Below are 27,583 nucleotides of genomic sequence, written 5' to 3'. Positions count from 1 at the left end.
AAATGCCAATTTTGTAATCATGTTGCTTAAATTTTCTATTCTTATTTTCGTCACTACCTAATATACTTGAATTAATCAACGTACTTTAGATTTAATTTATTTTTGATTAATTTATGCGACGGCCATTAAACTCAACGGTTATGAAACCTAGGATATATACAATATACGCAGTTTTGTTATTTTGCCATATTTGGCATTTATTCATTTATTTCAACCAACGTTGAGCCTAGTTTTTTGCCAAAATCTTTGTAACCATTTCATGTTAGTATGCTATGAGTAATGAATTGATTTAAGCGGTGATTATAAAAATTTGATGAATAAGATTTGGAGTCATTTTATGTCAATTAATTATGAAATGAATATGTTATTTGTTATTAACAATTCACGATTTTGGATTAAATTGGTTATTTTTTGTTAGTTTAGAGAACACGCGAACAGTATAAAGTAATAAACCCACTCGTCTATTAAGTACTGGAAGTTCTAATGCTATCGCTTCCTTCTGATTTTTCAAAGACAGATGCAGAGATCTAGATTCGAAATCCAGCAATCTATTCTTTAAAGACTTCGCTTGGAGACTCGCTATTTCTTGGAGAACTGGGGACGAACCTAAAAAGTTACCTGACGTTTTTAAAAACATCAAAAATATCCATGTTACTAACAATTTTTGGTGTGGCGGTTTTGGTTTATATTTAACTTTCCTCTTGCTGTCTAATTACTTTTGTAAAAAATGTATTCGCATAGTATTTTTTGATATTTTAAAGGAAGTGTTTTTAGGAGCTTATAAATTAAAAATAGGAATATAACACAAAACTTAAGGAAAAAAGCCAATTATTGTTTAATTTAGTAGATAATTCTTTGCCACTAATGATAAAAAAATATTTCCGGCTCTTGATTGTTTTATGAACTGAAGCTCCGATTTTCTACCACTTTTTTATTGAACATTTGTGGCTATATGCCATGCATAGTAGGCTCGATGTTGACTTTCAAGACAGGAGTCGTTTTCGGCTTTTCCGAGTAGACTAACGACTTCAAATACCCCAGCGAAAAAGTCTAGATTCATCAACTTGCACGATCTTAGAGGCCAGTCCACCATTTCTCGATATAACGCCGTCATAAATAAAGTTGATGGTTTCGCGTGCAAATCATTTTGGCAACAAAAATTCTATGAGCATCACTCTGTAGCGGTTTCCATAGATGTCCATTTCAGCCTTCTTTATTTTTAAAGAAGATCGGACCGATAACGCCTCCGACATAAAATCTTAGCATTTTTCTGGTGATAGTAGCTGATGATCGATAGCTGATAGACCGCCTCTGGATTAGACAATTTATTGTTCTTATTCACAAATACACCAAGGCAGCAATGACCCTCATCGCCCAACAAAATTTTAGGGTAAAACAGTGGATTGACTAAACACTGTTTAGGAAATAAATTTCCGCAATTTGTAAACACTTTTGGGGTAGGAATATTTTCATAATGAAATGGCAAACAATGCTGAAAACAAAACTGCTCTCAGCTGCCCAATTACTTTCACAGTGTGAACATATTGAAAAAATTACTCCCTAAAAATCACCCTTTATAAGTGGATAAACATTAATGTAAAAGCCTGAATAAATAAATAAATATCTTGTATCATTTTTTTTGTATTATTTTCAACCTCTTAACGGGACTGATAAGTATCAAAGTATCAAATATATGTAAAAGATTGCAGTCTACCTTTGTTGTTGGCGTCTAGTAGACATTTTGCAAATTCTCCAATCGTCAGACTACACCGGCTCGTAAACGAATATGGAAAAATTGGTATGTTTCGTTTTCTATTGTCAGTTTTTAGATTAAAAATTCTTCATCATCATTCCCTGTCCGCACCCAATGGCGCATAGGGCACTGCATTGGTACACCGATTGCAGCGTATCTTGATCATTTTTGTTACATGAAAGTAAGACGATCAGCCTTGCGCTTAAGTTACCAGTCCAGGGACCATGAAATATTCTAGTGTGAAACCACTCCTGTAAATAAATACTCATGTCAACCATGTTGGGAATCGAACCCGAGACCTCTCGCATGGCAGGCTAACGCGCTGACCATTACACTACGAGGCCGACGTTAAAAATTCTTACGGTGATAAAATAAAAATAGCGTACTTTATTCAAATGCTGTCAAAACCACTATTTTGCTAACCTACACTTAAGTCTACCTTCCGCAAACTTTATTTTTTTGCCAAAAACGTTTATAATTTTTTTAACACATTTAATTATGTGCCTATCTTTTTTATGTAGTATTTTATTTGAATTTTATGTATTTCTTAAAAACATAATGTTCTGTTTATTGGATAAACACCTTATTATTGACTGATTATACCACGAAACGCTTGAAAGTACCCGCCATGTAAAAGCCCTCTGGGCGTATATAATGAATAAACCTCATTGCTTATTCTTTTACAGCTTTGCAGCGTATATTTTTGAAAGCTCTCTAGATATCATCATCACTATGGCAGCATTATCTGCATGGCATGTGATGTTAATGACCTTACCTCCCTTAGTAGATTCACTACTTTTTTTAAATCTTAAAGGAGTTTTTTTATACATATTTATTCTGCTTGTGTAAGAAAAGGTTTTAGGCGTATATATTGTGCTATATTTAGTTATAAAGGTGCTAAGCTTGCTTTGTTTCTTTGTTGTTCTCAATATGTGTTATTTTCTAAATGCTAATATTATAACTAACTAACTAACTAACCATCACGCCATTTCCCCGGAGAGGTAGGCAGAGAGGATAGAACGCCACACCACTCTCTCCTGGCACACTTCCTTTGCTTCCTTCACATTCATACATCTTCTCATGCACGCCCGTCGATTATTCCGACTTTTCACATGACCACTTTCAAGAATTTGTTGTACTTGATCATGCCATGTCTTTCTCGGCCTTCCTCGACTTCTACAACCAGACACATTCGCATCATAAATCTTTTTAGCCGTTCTTTCATCATTCATTCGCTCCACATGACCGAACCATCGCAAAAGACCTTTCTTAATTTTGTCGATAATGCTTAACTCAGCCTTGCATTCTGCTCTAATTTCGACATTAGGGCACCTATCATACATTGTTTTTCCGCACATTCGCCTGAGGGATCGCATTTCAACAGCATTCAGTCTACTTTCGTCCCTTTTTTTCCAACTCCATGCTTCGCTTCCATACATTAGGGTTGGTACCAGAAATCCATTATGAACTGCTAATTTAGCCTCTTGCGATAGACACTTATTTGCTACGACAGACTTTAAGGCATCATTAACTCTGTTACCGGCACTAACCCTCCTTTCAATATCCTTGTCCATATTTCCATCTCTAGTAAACATACTACCCAGATATATAAATTCTCCGACCTGTTTCAAACTATCTCCATTTACTACAATCTTACATTCAGTCATAGTTACATTTCTTTCAAAGACCATGACGTTCGACTTTTGCACATTCATTAGCAAATCACTCTCCTTGCACACTTCGTAAACCTTTGTAACCAAGGATTGCAGTTCCTCTTCGCTGTCAGCTAGGAGGACTGCGTCATCGGCGTACAGAAGGCAACTGACAGTTAGATTACTCATTTTCGCTCCCACATCCATACTTTTTAATTCTTTCATACATTTATCCATGTATATGTTGAATAACCATTATTATATATGTCCCGAATTGAGTTGTTGTAACTCCTGGGAATGTAATTCAACGTATTATACTTGTAAAATACTTTGTGTTATATGATTTATAAATAAAAAAATTGAACGCCTCCCCCGTATTTGGAATTTTCCGCATACGTCTCGCATACGTGACTTGGAATAGTAATCATTAGAAAGACCCGTGGAATTGTCACTAGCGTAGTATATTAACAAGAAATATTGCAGACGAAGGAGAATTTTTATGTGAAGTTATATAAATGGTGAAAATTTGGTTCAAAGCCACACGAGACTATTCATGATTTAGTAAACAGTTTGATAAAAAAAAATACACGGACTTTGTACATTTTAAATCCTAGATGTATTCCTCAATATTCATATTATCCCCTTCAAAGTCATCATCATCGGATATATTACACCCGCGTTAATAACGATCAAACATAAATACGTAGTGTTTAAAACTGTCTAAACATTTTTTTAAATTATCTCTGTTTATTAAGTCTTCTTTGTTTATTCTCAAATATAAAATTATTTAAAAAAAGAATATTGTTGTGTCCTCGGCACGAGTAGTGAGATATAATAGAAAAAGTACATATTATGCTCCCAGGAGTAATTAAAGAAACTCATTTGGGACCGTACGTAAGAAAAAACATTTTTTTGACAATACATAATATCATACAAATTAATACATCCGAAATAGAAAGAAAACATTATTGTATAAGAAACATAAAACACCATCTATATAAATTACATTAATAATTATTACCATCAAAAAGATTTAAGAAATATTTTTTAATTGCGACACTTCTGGATTTTTTATTCAATTTTTCGTGTTTTAGCCTTTGAGTATGTTTTAGCCCATCGGGCACTTGATTATATTCGGAATGGCAAATATTTTCTTTATATTTTCTACTGCCGAACTTTGTTGAGCGAAACTTAGACACGTGAAGATTCCCCGAGTAACGCGTATTGTAATTGTTTTTTTAATTAATCATAGTTTATAATGGAAAAAATATTAATAAAAAAAACGAAGCCACATTTTTTTTGTGTATCGTATTATCAGCGCTATGATTTTATAATGTTTTGATACTTTGAAATTGTTTCGCCCGTGACGTCACAATTTCTCGTCGGTGGGTGCTGCTGATTTGTGAGTTTGTTTCTCGGAAACCGGAAATTTAACACAACGCTCTATCATCGGTTGATTCGTAAAAAATGTGACGTAGTTCAAAGTAGTTCATTTTTATTGAAATCAATTTTATTAATTTTTACCGCGTGTGAGAAAACAATTTTTATATCTGATTTCCCGTAGCACTGAACTTCCTGCTTTCATTAGTGACAATCAATTTACTCTCCTTTCCTTTTATTTCATAATCCCCAACCTTCTTGCATTGCTTTTCATCTCTTGTGTTTTCTCTGTTATATGTTCTACTTTATTATATTTGTAAAAAAAACATTAATAGTTTTAGACTTTTACCCATGTAATACAAGCTAATTTTAGGAATTTATCGACAACAGTCAAATTTTAAGTTATGTGTACGAAAAAAAACAATGTGTTATTTTTTCGATATTCCAAGATTATTATGGAGAAATATGGACCATTGTTGACATTTTCAATCCAACTTTGAATTATTTATTTTAAAAAAATAGCGTTAAATATGTATGCATTGCACATATTCTTTAATAACTGAGAAACCATTGTACAATTCTGTTTACAAATATGTTACCCTGTATATTATCCCTGACAGTACAAATTTGTCCAAGTGTTAAAAACTCATTTTTGTTAACTCTTATATGAGAATGGATTTGATGTAACTAATCACTGTCGGTACATATTTGGACCTTTTTAAATAGTTTTGGATATTTTTCAGTAATTCATTCCAAAAAATTGCTTCTGAGGGATCAGTTTTGCATAGAGCTGACAATTCATGTTACAAAACATATTCTATAGAAAATAAAAATAAAAAAGCTAAAGACATATAAAAAAAACTGGATTTGTATATAAGGAAAAAATAGGAAATAAGAAAGAAGGAGAGATTAAGGAAGAGAAAGGAGATGTTTCTTCCGATGTGATTTAAACAGATATACTTTAGTAACATCTTTGATGGTGGGTGGGAGATGACTCCACAGTCGAGCCGCATGGACACTATATGAGTTAGAGAAGAAAAAGGAATTGTGGATGGGTATTAAGAGAGTGTTTTGAGAATTAGAACGAAGAGATAAACCATGAACTGATAAACGTTGAAATTTGTCACGGAAGTATATAGGAGCGTTAGGTCTATGAAGTACATTGAACAGAAGTGAGTGGTAGTGATAGCTCCTTCGCTGCCTGATTTTGAGCCATTTCGGTTGCCTACGATAATCAGAAATGTGGTCATATTTCCCAAGACCAAAAATATACGTTATGCATGTATTCTGAAGTCGTTCAAGTATATCGATTTGCTCACAGCTTAAATCAGTCATCAATTTATTATGAACGCAAGCAGGTTATTTTTCTTTCAAATGTTTTGAGGTTCGATTATAATGCGAGCCTTTAATTTATTTTTGTAAATACAATATTGTATTGGAAAAACAACACTTTATAACAATTTTTTATACTGCAATTCCTTGATAGAACAAATTTTTACCATCTTTAAAAAAGAGTTTTAAAAAAAAGATACATTTATAATCGTTTTTAATCTATAAATAACATAATTCATAAATAAAAAGTTCAAAAACCCCATTAAATTAATGTTCAGAGAACAAAGCGAAAATGCTGTTTTTGTAAAAGTGTAATACTTTTTAAAAGCGTTAATTTTAGTACCAATTTATTATAAATATACGTAAAAATCAACTTAATTATTACAAAAATGTACGTACAAGATTTATCACATCACAGCGAAGGTTCTAAACATAAATTAGACGGGATAAAATCCATTGGAAGATTATGCTGCTTTGATATAAATTCGTTATTTAGAATTATGTGGGTCTTGATTATTATTGATATGCGATGAAGATTACTTGCATGGTGTTTATTTTTCGCTGATTTTATAATTGTAAGAATAATTTAAAATCAATAGCTTTACAGATTTGAACGACACGTATTTGTTGGGAGGCTGTCGGCGTGGAAAAGAGAGCGATTTGTATTGGGTTTTTCGTTTCATAATTTTTTGACAGCGCCCTCTGTTGGCCGGTGTTGGATTTCGTGCTATGTTCAGGAACACGACTGCCCTTCCAACTGACATGGATTTAGTTAGGCTGCATATGATCATAGTCAGTTACAATACGTAAAAACTTAGTTATCTTGTGTTTTTGAAAATTTAAATTGGAAAAAAATGGTTAAAACGTATTGATACGTAAGAAGATAATAGATTTTGCAAGAAATGTGATTCGAAATAATAAAAACTGTGCTTTAATTGTGCAAAAGATAGAACGTTTAACGCACGTAAAAAAGGCATAGATGAATTTTCTATATTTGAACATACATACATATGTAAAATATGTAAACGTAAAAAATATCGTAAATATAATGAAAAATAAATTAAAAAAAATTAATAGATAAAAATTCATAAATTGAACAAAAAATACCTTAATGTTTGTATAATTACAATAATAGATTTTTAGTCCTAAATACAAATATACTCATTGCTTACAGTCGAATACTCTAAAAGCTATATACTCGTAATCTAATTAAGTAGTTATATTTTATAAGAAGATACATATGCAAAGGAAATAAGTGAAAATTATAGATGATACAGAAAAATACTGAAAAAATAAATTCCTTTCTGAAAATTCGAAAGCGAGCAATTACGAATTCTGACAGGAATTTTTAAAGCAATTTTCTATATTAACGAATTACAACAGGGATGGAGTATATTTTAAGGGAGGGAGTATGTAAGTCTAAACGTTTTCAGGGCTTATGACCTGTCATTGGCTGGTTAAAGTGGCCACTTTATACACTGTGTAAACATTCACAATTTTGCCTATGTTTGGAGAGATTTATCTGATCAAATTATTGTAAAACAAGGCAACGCCCGAAAACAATTTTCCAATTTTTAAACCACTTCGGCTCTTTGACTTTATTAAAATCAACAGATGGAAGAAGTGAGGGATGTTCAAACATAGTCATAATGGTAAATTTTACAGTGTGTAGAGTGGCCACTTGAACCAGCCAATGACAGACCATGATCCATGTAAATGGCTAGACTTCCATATTCCCTTCTCAAAAATGTTTTGGATCCCTGTTGTAATTTGTTATTCTTACTGACTCCCTAGAGGGTGAAATCCAGTATTTTGCCTACAAGCATTTGGACAAAGTCAAAATAATGTTATTTTCTTTATGTTTATTTTGCTACTTTTTGCTGTTATTTAGATGTATTTTTCTGTAACATGAGAACTACTGTAAAAGATGCACAATAGAGTACTATTTTATGAAACTACATACATTTGAACTGTATACGTATTAACTCATAATGGTAAACACCTGTTTCTGAGCCATTGCTTGCATTTGCTGGAACATTTGTCTCTCTTCCTCCTTGCCTGAAAGTAATGGGTGTGAGCAAGAAAAGAACATGTTAAAAACACTCAAAAAAGGAAATTTCAGTTTTTCAGAATACACTTTTTAGGTACTCGTAGGCGTATTAAAAAAAAGTGTATCTTTAATAACCATATTGAGAGACATTGGACATAAATATCCACGAGGTGAAATGAATTTCTATCTCGTAACTTGTAGTTGAGGACAGTAGAATGCACTTTTCTCATCCTGAGTTTTGTATCAGTAAACGGGCATAATACCTCATACCCAAAGTTCGAACTTCCAAGGCGATTTTTTTGTTAGTTTTTTACATAACGTCAATGAATTTGTGAAGATCAGCACGTGTTAAACACCATATTAAAAAGACATTCCAATTGAATCGGCTATATTTAGCGTTACGTCCAAATCTTTTGCATACTAAGTATTTTGTGAAAAACGGTAAAGAGAACAACGTAAAGGTTTCTTTTTATATAACTGTAGCTGTGGACTGTAATGAAATGCGTAGCTTCTCCGTAGAGATTTTTTAGAGGAGTATTAAAATTCAAATCAGGAGGACTCCGGTGGTGCAGAGACCCGCAAAAATGAAGACTGTTATTTTGGAAGCTAGGTTAGCAAGGCAGGAACAAGAAAACGGAAAATATGATTTTTCGCTGCCTTCTATGGTCTCTGTGGGTAGCTCACCATATAAACCAATTTGTTTTTTTATTTAAAAAAAAAACATTATTATTTTTTATTTTATTAATTTAATGCCTAGTAGTAGAAGACCCGTGCTAATGCTAATATATATGTTTATTTATATATCTCCATATACATACACACGGAACTGATGCACTGGAACCTACCCACAGAGTAACACCAAATTGAAAAAAATATCGAATCAAATTTATGGAGACTTGAACTATGAGTCATATGGCCAGTTAAAGAGCCGCTGAGAACAGCCATGAATGGAAAGTATGCAGGTGTTTGCTCTAACCAATATTATTGTGATCTTTTTTTCTAGCCTTAACAACTTTGGTTGGATTTTTATCAAGTCTAATTAAGAACTGATTTGAGTTTTCTAGTATTGATAACTTGCGTTATTATTAATTTAGGTTTCTTAGATTGGTAGCTCTGAGTTCGCGCCTATGCTCAGAGCGCATTAAAAGGTTGTAAATACAACCGCAACGGCATTTTCATTCTCTTTCTCGACAATTTTATCAGATTAAATTTTGGCTCGAGCCAAGTTTGGCCGCCATTGTATTTTATTAATATCAAGTCATAATTAAATCATTAATTTAAAGTAGTAAAGTTACAAGTCATACAATAAGTCATAGTTTCCAAACGGAAAGACAGCGTTTTTATTCTAGCAGTTCAAAACATACAGTCCACACTTCAACAAACTTTGTAAACTTTGAAGTCAGCGATTTAACTGGAAACGTTTATATGGGGAATGTAACTATCACGGTTTTGTAATTGAAATTAATGGACGCTTTAAGTACAGCAGATTATTTTTTTAAACTTCACTGAAATTTCCTGTTTCGAATGAAAAGTTAGTAAGGTACACTGTTTAAAACCAATCGTTATAAATTATAAAATTACAAAAAAATATCAAAATGGTCACTAAGGGTACGCAGTTGGACGATCGATTCCTCGTTGAATTTTATACTGCCGTCATAAGCAAAAAGGCAGCTATTCGCAAAAGTTATATTTTAAGATATGACACTTTTAAGTATTAATCAACTTTATGAAAGTGTTTAAAAACTGTAAATAATAATACACAGTATTGTTTCTAATCATAAAACCTGTATTTTTATATCTGCACTGTGTTTTTGCTTATGAATCTAGTTGCTGTGTTATTACTCAAAAACTTATTCGTATAAAAATTAAAAAAAAACTGATTTTTGCTTTACACAGGTATATCAAATAATTAAAAATTTCTTACAGAATACACATCACATTCAATTTATTTTGTGATTTTTATCGAAAAGCTGCCTTTTTGTTTATGAGGGGAGTATAATTAACATATTAGTGCATTCTGCTATTATTTATAATGCCATGGGTTTGATTCCTGGATAGGTCAATATTTGTACGTTTTAAATCAGTTTTTTACAAAACATCTAAAAACTGACGAAAGTTCGGCATGGGTTTGGATCGTTTGTTGATATTTTTATACATTTCTTGATCCATGCATAACGTAATTGTCTTTTTTCATCAAGGGTTTTAACTAATTTTTATGTGTTGACCATAGAATTAAGAATAGTCCAGAAACCGCATACGCACATCATACAGAAGGCGACTCAACTACTCATAAATTAGTAGGTTTACGTTTTGACCCATTAGTTTCTTTGTAGACGTCGCTCAGTACGCAACTCCTGATTCGAATTTAACCATGCCGTGTTGTGTCCTTTTAAAGTATAGAAATACTGCTAGGATCTTAAAGAAACAAAATGCAATCACATTTCAAGTGTAATTATCAAATGAATGTGTTTGTCGCAAATTGAATTATTTTTCCATCTGTCAGATTGTCGAAGAAACAAAATGGAAATTTCGTTAGTGTTGCCAGAGTAGTAAAATTTTTTACCCTACTTTGCTCAAATAATGAAAATTGAACCTCGGATTAAACAACGCCGCTGTGGACATTTGACCGACATTATCTTTAAAACATAAAATATTATTTAACATGATATAAAAATATCCGTTTTATGTCAAATAAAATTTGTTTTATATTTTTAGTTCAAATTTCATTAATTCAATTACTCTTATTAAATGACTCTTTACAAATCTACTCTGTTGTGTCAATCAATGTTTCCGAGTGTACAATAAAATTTTAGAAAAATTAACAAATTGTTTTTTTTACCTTACATTTGTGTTATGGTTATATTCTTCGCAATCTGGCAATATTACTCGGTGACTTCAAGTATGCGCGCGGCAAAAGTGTGTCTAAATGGGGAAATTATTGGACACAGTCCGATGTGTTCAAATATGATTCTACGCTCCTTCTGGACTATTCTTAATTCTATGGTGTCGACTATAAAATGAGTAGAGCCTTTTACAAAGTAGAATAAAGAAAACTTTTTAAAGTAACGAGAAACGAAGATGTGAAATATAAAGACAGACACTTTACAAAACCGAAACCGCCATAATCAGATGCGGTAATGATAAAAAAGCTTAGATTAAGCAAGGAGTAAAATAGGGATTCTCTCTAAGCCTGAGGACGCGGCCACAACCAGTGATTAGAAATGTATGGTAAAAATCACTCGCTGTTAGGCTCGAACATTCGCTTGTCGCGCCCGCCACAGGTCTGCCACTATGGCCACGTGTGGCCCTTTTTCATACGTTTTTGTACGTTTGGAATTTCGCGCCCGCTGTCGCTACCGCGCTTGGCCCGCACCCTGGACGCACCCTAATGCATACATCCAGGGTGCGGTTGACGAACTAAAAGAGCGAATATGCCACAGGAAAGGTGCGAAGTGGACGAAAGTTAAACATGATTACTTTTGCCGACAACATCGCTTTGACTGCCAGATCATCATCATCATTCCATGCCCACTCCTTAATTAGAGCATATGGTGTCCACGAAGAGTCGTGTCCAGGCATCTCTGTTAGCTGCCAGCCTCTGTGAATCTTTCGATGTCAGTTTTGTGTCTTGTAGTTCTGGCATTAACTGCTAACAGTCAGGAGCGGACGTCCAGGAGTTTGAAAACCTGACGCTTTGTAAAGTAGAAAAGCGTGGTTAAGGCTCTAAAAAAGCATCCGCAGTATATGGTTCAATCGACTCTATCATTTCTGCTTGATGACAGTTTTCACCGGAGTTTGCAACGTCCATTTTTTCATGTCTTAATTCATCACAAAGTCAAATCACCGCTCACCCAAAATTCTTCTGAGACACCTATTTTCAAAACATAATATTTTGCTATATTGGGTCTTAATAAAGTACCACGATTTGCATTCATAGAGGAGAATAGGTTATTTAGGCAGCATTTGGTTTTTACTGAGTTAATATCTGACTTCCAGACAGCTTTCATGCTATTGAATGCGACGCCTGATATTCTAGTTGCACTCCTAGACTTTTTTTAAAAGCTGCCATTTTCCGTAATATATACTCCCCAAGGGCTAGAAGCTCTAGACTCTTTTGACGACTTGGTTTGACAGAGTAAAAGGATTTTGGGCAGAGAGGCATGAACTGTTACACATATTGTCAAAAGCGAAAGGGAACTTGAGAAAACTCTAACAAATATGGAGATTTAAAATAACACGAGAGTTAACAAAGACTAAACGAAGGCAAGAGATGTGGGCCGAAATGAGCAGCAAATGAAAGTAATGATATCAGAATGTTCACTAAATATTGTGCAAATTTGGGCAGTAACCTCCCTGTTTCAATAAATGTAGATCTTAATAGCTCCCTAGGAAGTGACATCTGGCCTGTCTACAAACATTTGAGCATACTCAAAGCAATGTTAATTAAAAAAACTGGTACAACAAGTACGAAAATTATTTTTAGGCGCAGCCAGATGAACGTTAAAGAGAGAATTTGAGGAAATGTGGATGTTATACAGTGTGTAGCCACTCAAACTAGCTAATGGCAGGTCATAAAGCCTTGTGAATACCAGACTTTTGTATTACCATCTCAAAAATGGTTTTTCCTCTCTGTGGTAAAAATTTCCCCTATTTTGTTAGTTCAACAAATTTGATTTGTTTAACATTTCTCCATTTTATTCCTCAGAACAATATTGCCTATGGTTATTTTACCATTATTCAAAGGTTATTTTCTTGATGCAATAACAAAGGTATTCAGAAACTGATCAGCATCCCTTTCATAATCAATATTTTTGAAGTGCCCGATGAGATTCAGGAAGAATTAATGCATCACGACATTAGGACAGTCATAGCATGGATGCGTCCAGGACAGGAATTAAATTCGAAGATTTCTGGAGCCAAAAAGCAATTTTTTTCCATAAAATTCGAGAAACTGTTTTGAGATACCTAACTCTCTTTTCAACTACATACTTGTGCGGCAGGAATTCTTGACGCTTTTCATAATATGGAAATCATCATCATTCCCTTTCCGCACCTGATGGTGCATAGGAAACTGGATTGGTACAACAGTCGCAGCATATCTCGATCAATTTTGTTACACAAAGGTAAGGTAATCAGTTTTAGGCTTCAGGTACCAGTCCAGGGACTATGAAATATTCTAGTGTGAAAGAACCCTTTTTAATAAATATTTCATATCAACTATGTCGAGAATCGAACCCGAGACTTCTTGCATGGTAGACTAACGTGCCGACCATTACACTAAATTAAGAAATAAACAAAAAAAATGTTAGGATGCCAGTGTCGACATATGTTTGGCTTTGAGCAACACAGAATCAAGGATTCAGCAGTTGGTAAACAGCATGCAGCCTCAAAAATCGTACTAAAATGCTTATTAATAAAATACTTTTGGTCTCAAATAATTTTGTGGATGTTTTATTTGTAAAAAAATCTAAATAATCAACCTTGTCATAATATGTATTATCGCCAAACAGTTGGTGATCAATGGCAAGACAAAAACTGTTCAAATGGTCCTTCATCACTAAAAGGTTCAGAACCACTGACCTATACATTGTAATTATGATGAATATAGATATTTTTTTTACTTATTTGCTCCATTTATTTAATCTAGGTTAAATCATTTCCACAGTGTTTGTCAGCAAGGAAACCACGTTATGTAACGTAATATACCAAAGTTACACAATAGAGAAATGGTTATCTTTAGTACAAGATTACAAATTCATAATATGACCTTATTGCAGCTCTATGCAAAGTCTACTTTGAAATTTATTTATTCCAGTCAAAACCACTTTATTCTCAATGGAGTCCTGGTCCTGGACCCTTTTGTATGGAAGCGAAGTATGGCGTATAAAAACAATGCGAAAGTAGGCTAAATACTGCCGAAAACCTAGAGAAAACTATTTATGATAGCACAAATGCCGAGATCAGTGCATCATGTAACGCTGAGACAAGCACTATCGACAAAATTAAGTTGATTCGGACATGTAGAGCAAATGGATGGCAAAAGAGCGGCTAAATAAAAAAAAAACAAAAAAAACCTCGAGGAATATTTTTTTTATTTGGATGAGTTATATTGTAGCCGTTATTGTTATTTAATTATTAAACATGTCTGTACTATTTTCTCCAGTAAAAAAAAATAGTACGATAAAAAAATGTGAAGTAAATTTGATACCTACATATATTTTTATTGTTTTATATTTAACCCAGAAAGACCTACGTCGAATTGACGAAATCAATTTTGAAAAATCGATATAATTCACTGCTTTTGCCGTTCCTGCCAACTCAGTCGACCCACACAGCTTGTAGGAGACACCTATGCCGCTCAGGTAAGTGCACTTCTTTCGTGAATATGTACGTACCGTACGTCGAAGTGACGTGTGGTTATCTTTAATGAACTGTAAAATATGGTTTTCTTTCCAGGGATAAAAAGCAAAAAGAATAAAAAATGTTTTTTGCTAGATTTTCTCGTATTAAAAAGAGAGCAAAAAGTTGATAATTTATTTGAATTATGATTCTGAATTATGTCTCAATATTTTTTAGTTTTGTGAAGTAAGAAATATCTATTTTTGCTATTTCAATTTTAAAAAATACAAATAAACCTTAATGCTGTTTTATTTATCCACAACACAATGACGTTTAATGTGACACATTACTACTTACACGAAGATATTATAAAGGTACCCAATGCAAAATATGTGCACTCAAACATATACACATCGAATCGTCATGTATATATCTTTAAGGACTAAAGATACGGTTATGTTTCTAGGGTTGAACATTATTAATTGCATTAATTAAAATATCTAAGCTTACCCATCCCTTTATTTTGCAGCATTTCCAATAACTTCTTAATGCTTTCATCCCTGGCTTGGAGAGTTTGTTTCTGAGTTTCAATCCTCAACTCTAATTCCTGAAAAGAAAAATAAGGAATGATTACAATTCGTACCATTTTAAGTAAACAAACGGAAGAGAATAAAACCATTGAACGCCCATCAAGTTGCACAGGATGCGATGGGCAGGATACGTAGAAAAAATGGCCGATGATAGAGAGTTAAAAGTTTTGACTAAGTGATCAGACAAAGGCAGACCAGAAAAGAGCTCTCTACACATACCTGAAAACCGTTTTGAAGACCAAGGGTAGTCAAAACAATTAAGTTCATTAATTTTGTCGGCTCCGATGTTTTAGCAATCATGGCTCGATATCTATATATATTTTTTTATTACAATTTATATATATATATATATATACATATACTAGCGGACCCGACAGACGTTGTCCTGTCAGAACGTTAGCTTGCCTGATATTATCTCGTCTATCATCTTGTTAACCTTAATAATTAGTTTAGTTTTTTATATTTTACTTTTTGTGCTGTTACATGTTCACTTAATTGCCACACTTACTACTTTTTGACTCAATTTATTATTATTGTGTTTTTTTTATTGTTCACTTTTTAAAATCATTCTTATGTTAATGAAATTCCATTCGTCGATGCGTCTTGTAGCTGCAAGACTTTTTGTGAAGTTAGCTATCATATTATGTAAATGTAATCAACTATCAAATACCTAAATTTAGTAAATGGGGTCTAGAATTTCAACCGTCTATGCGCTCAGTAGCTGCAAGACGTGCTGGGATATTTATTTATTGTACAGCGCCCTTGAGGTGATTTTCACAAAAATGGCGCTATATAAATTATCCAAACATTATTATTATCTTAGAAAAAGACTTTTCGTTAGAAGGTAGGTACCTAGGTACTTGTTTATGGTTGAATTCTAAAACATAAAATAATTCATTTTCAAATATAGCGTTATTTTTGCAAATTTCAAAATCGGCTCTTCTCTACACTTTATTCATGAATGATATTTTCAAAAATGTTTTTGATGTCAATTAATATTTTTTAGTAATACCAAAAATCCAGTAAAAATAAATAAATGGGAAGAAATTATAAGATATGTAAAGAAAAAATCTGATTGGGATCCATAAAAAGCGAATGCTGTTTGTAAACATTCAAAAACAAACTTTTTTAAACACAAAGAACAACATCCTTCCATTTTTTTGTATATGCATTCACGTCAAATGTAACCCTGGTAGGTCGATGAAAAAAAGATTTACGCTTCTAACTTATTTTTACCGATTCGATTGGCAATTTTGATATTTGCGAACACGCGCAGCGCAAAGATCTGTATTTCGTTAAAAACCGCACGTAAATCGGGTAAGCCGTTTAGGAGAAGTTCAGTGACATCACACGTGCATAAGAATTATATAATATATTTAAATATATAAATACACATACATATATATTATACACACATGAATATGTATATATCGAGCCATAATCGGCAGAACAACGTAAGCTATATTTTTGGCGAAATGCGTTTTTTTAAGGAAAAGCGTTCCTTATTGCCCCTTGCACCTTGTTTAAAACATCATAGCTCAGCATAGGATATTTATTTTGTTTTTGAAAAGAAAACAACAACCATTATAACAAAAAAAATACAATATTTACAAATAAACCAAAACCATAGGCCAAATATAGTTTTCTATGTATTACTCCACATCATGTATTACTCCAAATTTGAATGGCCAGGAACAAATAAACATGAATCGTGACGTATTCGGGGCGTGGCCAATAGAATGAAAGTTTTTGGGGGAGTTTAAAATCACAAATTTAAAAATATTTTTTTTGTTACTAATAAGTAACAAAAATTGTATTTTTATTGGACAATATTTTAAAGACTTTCATTACTTTAAGAATGTAAAAAAAAGTGATATTTCCATTATTAAAAATTTCAAGAATACAAAATAACAATTACTAGCTTCAAAAAAAATAAGAGTGAATATTAGAAACTTAATACAAACATTAGCCTTAGTTTACAATTTTGGGAAAGGGGTGGGCATTCATTGTTATGTGTATTTTCATGATTTATGGTCGCCACTTCACCCTTAATCTAGAACAAAGTGGTACATCGATTAACCACCAGAATTGAGATCTTTATTTTCTGTGATTTTGAATTAGAAAAAAAAGAGTATCGTAATAACGTACTCGTATACTGATAGATCAGTTTACCACTTTTTTTATCAGTCTACTACCTCGGTTTTCAAATGCAATATGTTTATTTTCTTAAAAACTACTATATTTTATTAGTTTTGCAACACAATACGTGTCTTGTAAAGGGTTAAACCAGCCAATTACAGTTCATAAGCCATGTAAATGCCTAGACATCCATATTCCCTACTCAAAAATGTTTTTTCTGTCAATATTATGCTTTCACTATACATATAATTATGTTGTAATTTTAATTTTTGATGAAAACAAAAGTATGTGTTATTCAAAATAAAACGAGTGCTTTCAAAACTGGAAGAGTATTAATCAATTCATTGTGGTACAATAAAAATTGTGATATCGGATAAATCAATTATCTTAAATGTCTACTCTCAATTCGAGATACGTTTAAAAAAATGAAAATGGAAGTAATTTAAGAATTTTCCAATGGGCTTATTTTAGGCTTTAAAAGACAAGGCACCATTTTGCTGGCTTCACAATATGAACAATATCCAAAAATTGTATTAAAATTTAATCCCTCGGTAGTCATTAATTTCTGATTGGAATTATACCTTTTTGATTGAAATGATTTAATTATGCAAAGGTAAAAAGCTTTATTAAATGGGTCGTTTAAATATTTATATTTCTGACAATAGCAGAACTGAATACCATCCGACTTTTGTAGAAAAGAATTTTTAATATCGTCTTTAAAAGCCGCTCTTCATTTTGAGTGTCAAAATTTATTTTTTTTAGTTTTTATTCTTGTATATATATGGGTGTATGTACAAAATAAGCTTCTGACGTCACTGCGACTTGTGTAGGTCTATGAGACTAACCCGGAAACCTATACCCACTGCCTACAATCGCCTTAAGGACGGCGTAGAAGGTGAATCATGCGTTTCTTGTACGAAAATAACAAATCTAAACATCCAAAATATTGATTACCTATCTCGCATATCAAATTACCTTCACGGGGAAAAGAAATTGAGGCTGGCAAAGCTGTGGCACGCTTACGGCCTTTGCGGGAATACAAAATCTTCTTAAGTTAGGTAACTCTTGACACTCCATCAGCGCCACTTCGGTTGATAATGAATCTGACGATTTTTAGTTGGTGGAGGTTGGCAACGCTGGGCAGGGAGCTCCTATCTCAGTTGGAGATGACAGAAGAAAACTACGTTATGCTTCGATGTGTATATATTACATGTTGAATAATATAATACAGAATCGGTAATAGAGCGATCCGAATATAATGAAACTGAACTACTCAGGGTTCTACTGATTTTATAGTAGTGGTTTTCTTGAATTCCAATAAAGGAATTGAGCTCATCTTCTATTTTCTTTGCTGTCAGCAATTTAGGGCAAATTCTTCGTTATTTAGAAGTTTTAGGAAACGCATAATTTTACTTTTATTTAAAAAAAAAATATGTGACGTGTTTTGTCTTGTTAGGACGTTATCGAACTGACTTAAATATTTACAAAGTATCCTTATTTACTAACAATAACAGCTGTTTAATGATATAGGGTATTTAACAAGTGTTGATGATTTTTATATAGACCAAAAAAGTGAAGTAATTAAAAATCAATTAAAGTATATTGAGTATTTTATTAGGTACATTATGGGTACTTTGGGAAAGCGATTTTGGATACCCTACCAAATTTCATTATGGAATTCACATCAGAATGTTAATATAAACAGCTCCCCAGGGAGTTGAATCCAGTCCTTGTCTACAAAAATTTAGAAGAATTGAAAGAATATAGATGTTCAAATATAGGCAGAATGGTGAATGTTACACAGTGTGTAAAGTGGCCACTTAAACCAGCCATTGACAGGTCATAAGCCCTGTAGATGCCTAGACTTCTATATTACCTTCTCTTAAATGTTCTTCATCTCTGTTGTAGAATGTTAATAAGTTAGCAATTGTATAATGAAGTGTTCTTTGGCCATACTTGTTTACAAACCTCGGTACTGACAAGCTTTCACGTTGTGCTAGCCTTGTATTATGTTAATGTAAATACCTTTTTCTGGTAGTTACTATCAAATCGGTATCTAGTGACAAATTTGAGCCACAGAATAGCATTTACGGACAGGCACCCTTGTTTTTCAAAAAGTTCGGGTACCTCTTCCTTATCAATTCTAGGTAATCTGTTAATTAATTTAAGAGCCGAGGTTTGTAAAGATTGAAATTTTTAAATGTTGGTTTTACAAGAAAGGTCTATTGTCAACTGTCAATTTTTGGCTTCTAATACTTCAATTGTTTTAATGTCCTCGTACCATATTATCATTCCTTATTAGATTTTTTAAAGTATTGTAATTTTATAGATCCCGTCATAAAACCGAAATAGCAACGCCCGTGACGTCATCAATTCAAGTCGGTGATTTTTTTCTGGCATTTAAAAGTAACACTTCGTAGAATTATATGTACCCGCTAAATGTAAAAAAAAACTAAACAAGAAATCTTTCACAACAATATAACAAAGCTTTAATTGGTTGGTAATTGTAAGCCCGTGTTCACTTGAACCTGTGACGTTTCAAATTAAATTTCATTAAAACTATTTTTATTTTTTTTCATATATTTTCGAGAAACTTCGCCGCACAACTAGACGCTCCAATTTTTACCGCGTATTACAAAAAAAAAAAAAATTTTCAATTTTGAGTAGCACTGAACTTCCTCATTCTGAGTGTATAACCATAGTGGCGAAACGTTTGCAGCGCGGCACGGGCGCGGTGAACTCAGTCAGGTAAACAAATGTAGTGTCCATAGTGAGAGCGGGCCCGCGTTGCGCCGCAAACGCTTCGCCACAATCGCCAAGCACTGATGGTAATTCGAGTATTATTTAGTTAAAAATGTTTGAGTACTAAAATAAAATGAAATGAAATAAAATGACGATGAAAATAATGTTTTGTACTGTACCTTGATGGTGTCTCTAAGGATGGCGATCTCTCTGGTGAGGTGCTCGTTTTCAGAGAACAGGACCTCCAGCTGCTGCTGCATCTCGAGCGACGGTGCGCGCATACGCAATCGGAGCTCCTCCTCCAACTGGCGAACCAGCATCGCTTGTTTCTGGAAACAAATAATAATTTAGATAAATATTCATTTGTCGGCCTCGTGGTGTAATGGTCAGCGCGTTTGCCCACCGCGCAAGAGGTCGCGGGTTCGTTTTTCGACATGGTTCATATGAAATATTGATTTAAAAGGGTGTTTTTACACAAGACTATTTCATAGTCCCTGAACTGGTACCTGGGCACCGATTACAATGGGAAGTTAACAGAGTTGTCTTCGACTGTCCAAAAAGAAAAACCGATATTTGTGTACGAAAATAAGTATATTTGCATGAACATTTAAAGTATCTTCGTTGGTAACCCATATTGAACACGTTTAGAAAAAAAATTGTGCGCATATTCTGCTTTTCACGCAGAAAACTTAATTTTCCTTTGTAGATAAAATTGAAGATAAGCGGTATCTTCCCATTGTAATCGGGGCCATGAAACGTAGACCGACCATCTTACCTTACCTTTTGTAACAAAATGATCAGGATACGCTGCGATTGGTGTACCAATGCAGTGCCCTATGCACCATTAGGTGTGGAGAGGGAATGATAATGATTTAAAAAAAATATATATGATATTTTCAACAATATTTTGATTATGTCCAAATAATTTTAGACAAGCCTGGGTATTACTCCCTAGAGAGTTATCTATTTTGAAATTTATTGTGACAGAAAGAAAAAAAATTTTTAAGCTGGGAATATAAAAGTCTAGGCATCTACAGGGCTTATGACCTGTCACTGGCTGGTTTAAATGATCACTTTACATACTATACCTATTCATAATTCTGCTTACGTTGAAACTTCCACATTTTCTCAACCCTTTACAAAAGTCAACAGATGGAATAGTTATTTTATGTAAATACAATATCCGTACATATTATTTTTTGGTTCCCATTTTTAAATTAAAAAAAAAAAATGCATACAATTTACGTTCACACCTTTACGTTTCCCTCTAAGAACACGAGAAGCAGATTTTGTACAGAGATCTCTCGCGCATAAAGCTTTAAGTTTAATTAATCACGTAGAAGGAAGGGTGTCATGTGTAATGAGACAAGTAATATAATTATTGAGGGTTTGCTTTTAACCCTAATGCTGATTAAATTTAAACACCACACTCTCAAAACGTCCACAGAGGGACTATTTTACTAATGACGTAAAGGTTCTGAAAATAAAATACAAAAGTATTATTCACACGGGAAAACGTTCGTAAAATTTGGTACAATGAGTTACTGGTACGTAGTAATAATGTAAGCCATGTCTGTTAGTCAAATTTCTTGTTGAAAGTTTATTTAAAACTTCCAAGTACTAAGAATAAATACTTTGGCGGACTTATTGCTGAAAGCAATATCTTCTAGCCATCCGAAAAAACAGATTGGTCAAAAATGTGTACTAAATAACGAAAATATATTTAAATAATATATGCATGAAAAAAATCTGCTTTATTAAAAATTGCTGCTGTTTTTTACTTGGGTTTGCATATATTAACTTTAAAAAAAGTACATTATTTTGAACATATTAAATCATGAGGAATGTGGAATCAGATAATGAGTTTGGAAGGAGAGAGAAAAGAGAACCAATGAAAGAAAAGAGATTAAAATATATTTATAAAAAAAAAACGGTAATATACAGGAAGTTCAGGATTCTGAGGATATAAAGTAATGTTTTAGGCGTTTCTTAAAAATGGCTAGAGAAGGTGCATTTTTATATGAAGAGGTAGCTCATTACTAAGTCTAGCACTTTGAACGGAAAAAAAATACCTGAAAATGATGTGCTATGTCGAGGAATGGAAAGTGTTCTCTCCTGAGACGAGCGAAGCGAAAGACCTTGATCAGAAAGGTAAATGAAATTATCAGCAAGATGTTTTAGAGCACAAGGGTTGTGAAGAATATTATAAAGAAGTTAAAGAGATTATGTATTCGGAGTAAGTTCGGAGCGAAAGGGTGATAAAGGGTCATACTTTTTGAGATTGAAAATTTGATTCTGAAAACGCTCCAGAAAATCTATGAGTTCCGTAGGCGTCGAGATAGCAAATATTAGCATAGCACAGAGAAGACAGTACAATAGATTGGGAAAGTTATTTTTTGGTTGAGGTTGGAAGAAAATTGTGAAGAAGTTTATTTTGATCCAGAATGAAAAAGCTTAAAATTCCACCTCACAGCGTAAAATTAACTATTTACGGTAATAAATGCAATAAAAATCCCCACAATGACTTGTGCTCCACATTAAGTGCCAAAAAATCATTACATATCGTCGGACGGCGTGCATTACCATCAATCTACAAATTTGACAAAATTATATTTTCAAAATGGGGGATTTATATCGGATGTTCCCTAATCACATGATATGCGAGCGACCAACAGCAGATTTCTGAAGAAGAACAGTACCGCGGATCGAAGTAAATAGTGTTTTAGCATAGAATTATACTAGTTCAGAAACCGCCTACGCACATCAAGACGTTTTGGCCATTAGTTACTCTGTAGACGTCGCTTAGTAGGCAACTGCGGATTTAAATTAAATTACGCCGTGTTGTGTCATTTTTAAGCGTCAAAATACTGCTGGGGTTAAAACGGAATAGGTTGGGATCACATTTCATGTGTATGTAGCAAATCCACAAATAATATTATTTAAGAATTAGATTATTTTACCGTCTGTCAGATTGTTTAATAAAACAAGGCGGACATTTTGTTGGGCATTTGGCAATTTTTAGACGAAGTGCGATGTATGCAAACTTGATTGTACGCGCCTTCTGGTATATTATAATTCTATGTGTGTAGATTTGATTTTAAGAACAGTTTTTTCTGTCTCCTGTAAAAAGTTGATTTAGTTTTTTTAATAAGTAAAAAAATACAACGCTAAAGCTAGGGTTTCCTAGGACAGCGGTGCCCGTATCTTAACGGCCGTAGTGAACGGTGATGCGGTGGACAGCCGTCGTAGTGGTGACTAGAGAGTGGTTTTATTTTTTAATGGTGTTATCAACACCATTTTTATAGGAAACCACTCTCTAGTCACCGTTACGACGGCTGTCAACCGCATTAATGTTCACTACGGCCGTTAAAATACGGTCACCGCTGTCCTAGGAAACCCTAGCTTAACAGAACAATTTTTTTTGCACGCAACGTTGAATAAATTTTTGTAAAAACTATGTATACTTCGGTGATGGTAGAAGTAAAAGTGAATTTTAGTATTTTCATGTTGGTGTAGAGCAGTTTAGTACACGCATTCTCGTCGAACGCATGTACTAAACTGTACTCTACCCCGGTGAATGATGAATAAAACATTTTCGCTCCTACCTTTTTTCTGCACATTATATTCAAGATTTTAAGACCTATAAAAATACTCATGACAAAGCTCATCAATTTGCAATAAAAATACGCGTAAATCGGTTCAGTGGTTATTAAGTCTATTGGAGACACACATATGAACATTGTCGTTTATATATCTGCACCTCATAGGCAGACGGATGCAAATCCAAAAATCAAATGTTCAATGAATTAATTTGTATTTTCAGGATCTTAATACATTGGTTCTTTCATTACAAGGCTTACATTTCTTCAAAATCAATGGACATGATCATAAACTGGACACGAAAATCGAAATGTCATTTCACCAATTTCTGGATTTGCATCCGTCTGCCTCTGAGGTACAGATATATAGATTATCATTTTAAAAACCACTGGACTTTAACGCCCTTCATACAAGTCACCACAAGATTCCATAATCATGCATGAGGCACCGTTTGAGGCACGTATGATAAGAAAACATAAAATTGTAATCAATGTATATCCATTTTACGGCACCATCACACTTTCTTAGGAACGGTTCTTAGGACCTTTTGCTGGAAGAAAACAGGAAAATTTTTAAGAAACGTTGAGTTTAGTTTTAATGAAAAAAGTTTTCTCCGTGAAAAGGAAGGAGGCTAATGACTGAAATTTTCTAATATTTAAATACTTTTTGATCGAAGTTTAATTTTAATTACCGCAGTATAATTATGACTTGATTATCAGTTATCTAAAGTTATTGCAACTGAGAAGGAAAACATGTTTGCGAAGGGAACCATCAGTATTATTTTTTTATGTAAATCTTTTAAAATCTCTTTTAAGTTGCTAGGATTCCACGCGTCCATTCGCTTTGTAGCTGCGCAACTTTTAGTGATATCAACTTACATACATAAAATTTATTTCAATTTCAATTAAATTAAATTAACATAAAATTATTGGAATTGATTCGATTAAATTTATGATTTTATTTTATTTTATTTTATTCAGGAAATCAACAGATCTACATACATATTTATAGTAAAAAAACAGATATAGTGTATTGACTCAGAACTAATAACAAGTTTCCACAAAGTTTACAAAGTTAGTAAATAAATTATATTACATATTAAATAAATACACATAATGTATTTTATTATATAAATAAAACACGAGTGATACTTTAATCCACAAATTTGGAATATCCAGTGACCGGTTTCATCGCTTTCGCGACATCTTCGAGACTGGTATATTTATTAAAAAGTTAAATGTATTTATACAGAACAGAGGTAAGGATACATAATTCAAAGTTATATGTAAGTAAATTAAATAAAGTTATTTTTATCTTCCGGTCACTGGATATTCCAAATTTGTGGATTAAAGTATCACTCGTGTTTTATTTATATAATAAATTACAATGAACTTCCATCAAGAATTTTCACTTACAAACTTAAATGTTTCACATAATGTATTATTGTTTTATGTTTTTTCTTTATATATCCTATGTTTTTATTTTTCTCTTCATGTACTCATAATAATAGAAGGCAATAGAAGAAGAAGAAGATTAAAAAAGTCAATATGGTTTTTCAGCTCAACTTTTTCTAGTCAATTCCATCGCTAAAGAGATCCGTTTATTGACATTTTTTGCGTAATTTGAACATAAAAAAAGGACATTTAATTCGCCAAAAGTAGCAAGTTTATTTTACTGCTGGTAAAAATCCCGTAAAAAAACTCCGTTTCAGCGTCCATAAAAATTTAAGCGTTTAAGGAGTAAAAAATCTACTTGTAAAATAAGTAAAACAAAATATTAAAAAGTAGAACAAAAATATAAACGTGAGTTTATAAATATATAGTTAAAGAGCTGAAGCCTTTATTGTTGTGAAGAGATTCATCTGGCTGAATTATTTCACATACTTGGCGACGCCTGAAAACAATTTACCAGTTGTTAATCTTCTTCTTGGACCAGTCGGTTTTATTACAATATTTGAGTTTGTCCAAATGTTTGCAGACAAAAGACTTTACCTCCTCGGGAGCCATAACGATTAACAAATTACAACAGGAATTGAGAATACCTCAAAGAAAGGAATATGGAAGTCTTATTTATTTATTGAAATATTTATTGTAATAAATTATGGAAAATTAATAATTAAAAAGTGTCTCCATGTTTTTTTTTCATATTTTTCATTTCATCACCTCGCTCAAAGGAATTATGTACCACAGTATTTTAAGAGTTAAAAGAATTTATTCAGGTATGATTAAATCAATCAGGTCGGATAATTATTACTGGTAAATTATTAATGAATGTTGTTGTGAACGCGGGTTTAATATATCCGATATATATTCAGGCGTCACGTGCTTCTGAAACACGAACTGCCTCGGTAAAGTGATTGATTACGTATGGCCACATTGCCTTTTTATTCAGTGTGGTTTCCTGAAATTTACCCTGTCGGAATGCAGGAATCCTGAAAGCTAATTCAGGTCTAGCGGGACCGCGTTTTTTCATTGATTGCCTGCGCCACAGACAACGCCTGATAAATTTTCAGGACGTTTTTCGTGGATGGTTAATTTTGTGATGCATTTTAAATTGAGTTCACTGAAGGCAAAAGTTCCAAGGGTAAAAAAGCTATGGCGTTGGCTGTATTTTAAAATACTGTTAAGTATAGAGATAGATATATCGTTAGGGGGAAATATATCGAATATGGTAAAATGAATAAACGCTGAGCACTGAAAGATGAAAAAAATATAAATCAAAAACTTTAAAATAAGGTTAATTTAATTTAATTTATTTTGATTTAATAGCATAATTATACATTTTTACAATTTAAAAAAATTTCACTTGTTATATTTTTACTAAAACTAAAATCCCACCAAGCCACTTTTTGTAGCTTGTTGGTGAAGATTATATTTATACTGACTTAATAATATTATTTATATTTATAAAAACAATGAATAACATATCATAATTAACAGCCAGAAAGATCAGAATAAACATGTTTATACAAATAATAATATAAATTTATTTTTTAAATACAAGAAAATATATAAAAAAAAATTTACACCTAAGCTACTATTCATATATAAACTCTTGATCGAGTAGCCACTCTCTTATTTTGCTTTTGTTACAATGTGAGTTAAATTTTAGTTCTTTTGGTAATAAATTAAAAATTCTAGGTACTAAATATTTGAGAGTTCTATTTCCATATTTATTACATACTTTTGGTACTACCAAGCCATCATTAGACGTGAAGCGTGTATTATGGTTATGTTTGAGAGGAAACTTGAATGTATTACTATGAAATTGTTCCAAAATGATGCAAAGCCACAGTAGTCCTCGAACAGGCAGAGTTTTGATTGTTTTGTACAGGAGATCATGATCATTGGTTGTTTATTCAAATTTGTTTCAAAATTGAGGGAACACTTTTGAGAAGGGGATAAACAGGAATTTAAAGGGCTTATAACCTGTCATTGGCTGGTTTAAGTAGCCACTTTACACGCTGTAACATTCACTATTCTGCATACGTTTAAACATCCACATTTCCTCAACTCTTCCATCTGTTGACTTTCGTGAAGTAAAAGAGCGAACACTTTTACCATGCTGGTGAGATTTATCCGGCCGAACCATTTCACCTACTAGGCAACGCCTCAAAACGATTTTTCAATTGTCATACTTCTTCTTATGCTAGTGAGTTTCAGTAGTCCATATTCCCATCTCAAAGGGGTTTTTCCATCTCTGTTGCAACACGTTTGGACTGAATAACTCCCTAGGGTCGACATCCAGCCTGTTTGCAAGTATTTAGACCAGCTCAAAACATTGTTGAGGTTGTTTCAACAAACTTCTGAAAAAACCATTACTTTTTGATGCGCCTGAACTTCTGAGCTCTATAAAATTAAATATCCTAACAAGGAACTTAATAAAAAAATCAATTTTTCATATTGAAAACCATATAATTATTATATTATATTACTTTTAATTTATTAAATCCGAGTGAACGCGGTTGAGATGCGATATTTTAGATAAATGTGTGACAGGGTTACTA

The 27,583-nt window shown here is 32.9% G+C and overlaps 1 protein-coding gene across 3 annotated transcripts in view; it reads right to left on the bottom strand.

The window, feature by feature from the left end:
- The window catches only part of LOC148283356 (uncharacterized), a 101,998-nt gene extending 81,695 nt beyond the window's left edge, over positions 1 to 20,303 (bottom strand). For 2 of the 3 annotated variants that reach the window (XM_088223640.1, XM_088223642.1), the window contains exons 1-3: positions 20,157 to 20,303; positions 15,017 to 15,113; positions 8,120 to 8,175 (exon numbers count right to left, since the gene is read on the bottom strand). In XM_088223640.1, coding sequence (XP_088079766.1) covers positions 8,120 to 8,175; positions 15,017 to 15,113; positions 20,157 to 20,297 — 294 coding nt within the window. In that variant the 5' untranslated portion in view covers positions 20,298 to 20,303. Of the gene's footprint in view, positions 1 to 457; positions 607 to 8,119; positions 8,176 to 15,016; positions 15,114 to 20,156 lie in introns of all 3 variants that reach the window. The other variant, XM_088223641.1, reaches the window with a different exon arrangement.
- Positions 20,304 to 27,583: the final 7,280 nt, after the last annotated feature.

Source organism: Micrasema longulum, unplaced genomic scaffold (genome assembly GCF_059751315.1).
Source record: "Micrasema longulum isolate JH-2025_06_02 unplaced genomic scaffold, ASM5975131v1 h1tg000244l, whole genome shotgun sequence".
NCBI classification, from domain to species: domain Eukaryota; kingdom Metazoa; phylum Arthropoda; class Insecta; order Trichoptera; family Brachycentridae; genus Micrasema; species Micrasema longulum.
Note: the sequence above shows the minus strand (reverse complement) of the source record. Positions and strands in the feature narration are given on the sequence as shown.